General features: G+C 41.5%; 1 protein-coding gene across 1 annotated transcript; it reads left to right on the forward strand.

The window, feature by feature from the left end:
* Positions 1–2,142: 2,142 nt before the first annotated feature.
* LOC105556418 lies at positions 2,143–3,136 on the forward strand. Its single transcript, XM_012003509.1, has one exon. The coding sequence runs from the start codon at positions 2,159–2,161 to the stop codon at positions 3,134–3,136; it is 978 nt and encodes a 325-aa protein (XP_011858899.1). The 5' UTR covers positions 2,143–2,158.
* The last annotated feature ends 635 nt before the right edge of the window (positions 3,137–3,771 follow it).

Below are 3,771 nucleotides of genomic sequence, written 5' to 3' on the forward strand. Positions count from 1 at the left end.
ACTAAAGAAGACAACAGCCGCGAAAGCCTGAAAGCCAAGATGTACACTGTCTCTTATCCCAATCCAGGGTAGCAAACTCACACATCATATTGACGTCTTAAACTGCCTAACTGTGAAATCACAGAGGGATGTTATGTTGTAAAAATAACGGTCAGTAGGGTATATAGGGGGATTCTAACTCAGGCGAGGGGGGAGCGGGGAGGGGGGCTCAGGCGAGGGGGGAGCGGGGAGGGGGGTACTCCATGGCGAGGGGGTCGCGGGGAGGAGGGGGAGTACGTGACCTTGACGTCACGCAAGGTGCTGACCTGTCACTACGTGACATGTAACAGATATCTAGGTGCTGACCTGTCACTTAACAGATATCGTTTCTTTTTTAGCGCAAACACCTGGACGCGTATTCTCGAATTCAGATAGAGTTTTACGTTGCTCAATTTGCCGTGACTGAATTGGCTTACATTCTGTGACATGATATTCTTCCTGAAAAAATTTGAACAATTGAACAGTATTTCCATCAACGTATACAGCGTCGAGAAGAAGAAGGAATTCACAGTCGTACCGCTACGAGTTGCCGATGAGAAGAAGGAGAAGCACGTGAACTTTTATACCTACAAGATCAGAGGGGTGCTGAAGTGGGTCACTTCGTCTGGATAAAGATTTTATCCCGCCTCGTCAGTTCTCAGCTCAGTAAACACAAGGAGAAGAAATACATTTGCGATCGGTGAGTATCGACAAGATTTGTGAAACTTACTTTATTTAAAAAAATATATATTACAAATTTTTGTCTTTCCAGATGTTTGCACTACTTTAGCTCCAACGTCAAGTTGCAAGCCCACAGCGTGGACTGTCAACAGATAAATGACTGCGCGATCATATTACCCAGCGAGGAGGACAAGTGGCTCAGTTTTAACAATCACAGTAGGAAGGAACGTGTGCCGTTTGTCGTCTACGCCGACTTGGAGTGCATCCTGAAAAAGATGGATACGGATCCTAAAGCATATCAGCACCATGAAGTATTTAACATCGCTTATTACCTGCACTGCTCATATGACGACTCGCTATCAACATATCAGTTTCGTCGTGACAAGGATTGCATCGCATGGTTCGCTGACCAACTAGAAGAATTAGCATATCGTGTAAAGAATATTCTGTCGAGTAATGTTCCCATGCAAACACTTTCGAAAGAACAGTATGAGAAATTTAATAGCACCACGCACTGCCACATATGCGAGAAACCATTCGCGTCAGACGACACTCGAGTGCGCGATCATTACCATCTAACCGGGCGATATAGAGGCCCCGCGCATTCAAATTGTAACTTAAATTACAAAGATGCGTATTTCATTCCAATCGTTTTTCATAATTTATCCGGCTATGACGCACATTTCATAATTAAAGAAATCGCTAGCGCGTTCGAGGGCACAGTTGATGTATTACCGATAACGAAGGAGACATACATATCCTTTACAAAAAATGTAAAAAGTACCATAGAAAACTCAAAGCGGCAAAATTGAATAAAGCTGCGATTTATTGACTCATATAAATTTCTGAGTACCAGCCTCGATAGATTGGCATCGTTTCTCCATAGAGACAAATTAAAAATTGTACGATCTGAATGATTTTCAACATTATCCAGCAACGATTTCGATCTATTGACACGAAAAGGTATATTTCTCTATGAATATGTGGATTGCGTGGACAAGTTGCAGGATCCGCGTCTACCTCCGCGCGAGTCATTTTTCAGTTCTTTGACCGGAGTCACCGTATCCGAGAGCGATTACATGCGCGCCGAGAATGTCTGGCAGCGGTTCTCCATCCCTAGGCGACTACAGCGATTTATATATGAAGATAGATGTCTTGTTATTGGCCGACATTTTTGAAAATTTTCGCGATAGTAGCATCAACAGTTATGGATTAGATCCAGCGTATTATTATACTTTGCCTGGTTTCACGTGGGACGCCATGCTGAAACATACGCGCGTAAATTTCGAGCTGCTCACAGACATTGACATGGTCATGTTTGTGGAACGCAGTATACGCGGTGGTTTGAGCCAGTGCTCGAATAGATACGCTCGAGCCAATAACAAGTACATACAGTCTTACGATCCATCGAAACCATCCTCGTACCTGATGTACTTTGAATAACTTGTATGGTTGGGCGATGTGTCAACCACTACCATATGCAAATTTTCGATGGATCGAAGATATTACGAATTTCGACGCGAGCGCAATCGCTGCGGACTCATCGACAGGTTACATTCTCGAGGTCGATCTCGAGTATCCACAGCATCTTCACGACGCGCACATTGACCTACCGTTCTGTCCGACGCGCGATAAGCCACCCGGCAAGCGGCAGGATAAACTTCTCGCGACAGTGTATGATAAGAAGCGTTACGTCATACACTATCGCAACCTGCAACAGTGCACGCGTCATGGGCTTCGCGTGACAAAGATACACCGTGTATTGGAGTTTTCGCAATCTCCATGGCTCCGCGATTACATCAAGCTTAATACTCAGTTTAGAACACGTGCGACAAATGATTTCGAAAAAAATTTATACAAATTAATGAACAACGCGGTATTTGGCAAAACAATGGAAAATGTGCGGAATCATGTCGACGTTAAACTCCTAACAAAGTGGGATGGTCGTTACGGTGCGGAGGCGATGATCTCGAAACCAAATTTTCATAGTCGCAGCATCTTTTCAGAAAATTTAATTGCCGTGGAATTGCGAAAACTCGAAGTGAAATTCAACAAGCCAATCTACGTGGGTATGTGCATCCTCGACATATCCAAGATCTGCTTGTATGAATTTCACCATGAATACATGCTGCCCCTGTACAGTGACAAGTGTAGAATCATGTATACTGATACCGACAGTCTCATATACCACGTCAAATGCGAGGATGTATATGAGACTGTGAAACGCGATATACACAGATTCGACACGAGCGATTATCCGGTTGACAACGCGTATGGCATGCCGCTTATAAATAAGAAAGTGCCCGGTGTAATGAAGGACGAAAACAATGGCGCGATCATGATGGAATTCGTGGGACTCACAATTAGACAAGCCTGCTTTACAAACTCAAAATTGCATTATACAATTAAACAATATTTTAAATCTTTGGTACATTAGACACTCATGAAAAGAACTATCTTCTATTTTGCTAACATGTTTACGCATAAATATATAAGACTACAGTAAATACTAATACTATATTCAGGTAAGTAAGAAAAATAGCTTAACTTTTATCTTTGATAAAACAATTATCTTTGAACAACAAAATAACACAAAACATTTGAAACAATTACAACTGTAACAACTGTTAAATAACTGTAAGTAATATATCCTACAGAGTCATAAGATTAGGATAAATATATACGAGTATACTACTTCCCAATAGACATGTGTATCTAAAAGACATCTTTAAAAAGTCTTTAAGACTTCTTTTAGACACATATGTTTACTGGGTCATTATACATAGGTAAATATATCGATGAGGGGAGCCCGTCCCGATGACCTTGACCTTGACATATGTTGTCAAGGTCGCCCTCCTGAGTGACCTTGAAGAGGTTTTAGCCGTCGCTCGTAGTTCGTTAAAAAGTTATATGCATACAAAGTTGATTAAATAAAGCATAATTTTACGAATCATATACATGTCATGAAGTCTCATGATCACGTATTACGATTTCCGTAACTACTAAACACAAGGAATATTCCTACAGCTTCAATCTCTGTTATTGTAATGTGTACATATAAATCATAAACTT

This window comes from Vollenhovia emeryi, unplaced genomic scaffold, assembly GCF_000949405.1.
Source record: "Vollenhovia emeryi isolate VEMERY1.0 unplaced genomic scaffold, V.emery_V1.0 DF940043.1, whole genome shotgun sequence".
In the NCBI taxonomy this organism is placed as follows: domain Eukaryota; kingdom Metazoa; phylum Arthropoda; class Insecta; order Hymenoptera; family Formicidae; genus Vollenhovia; species Vollenhovia emeryi.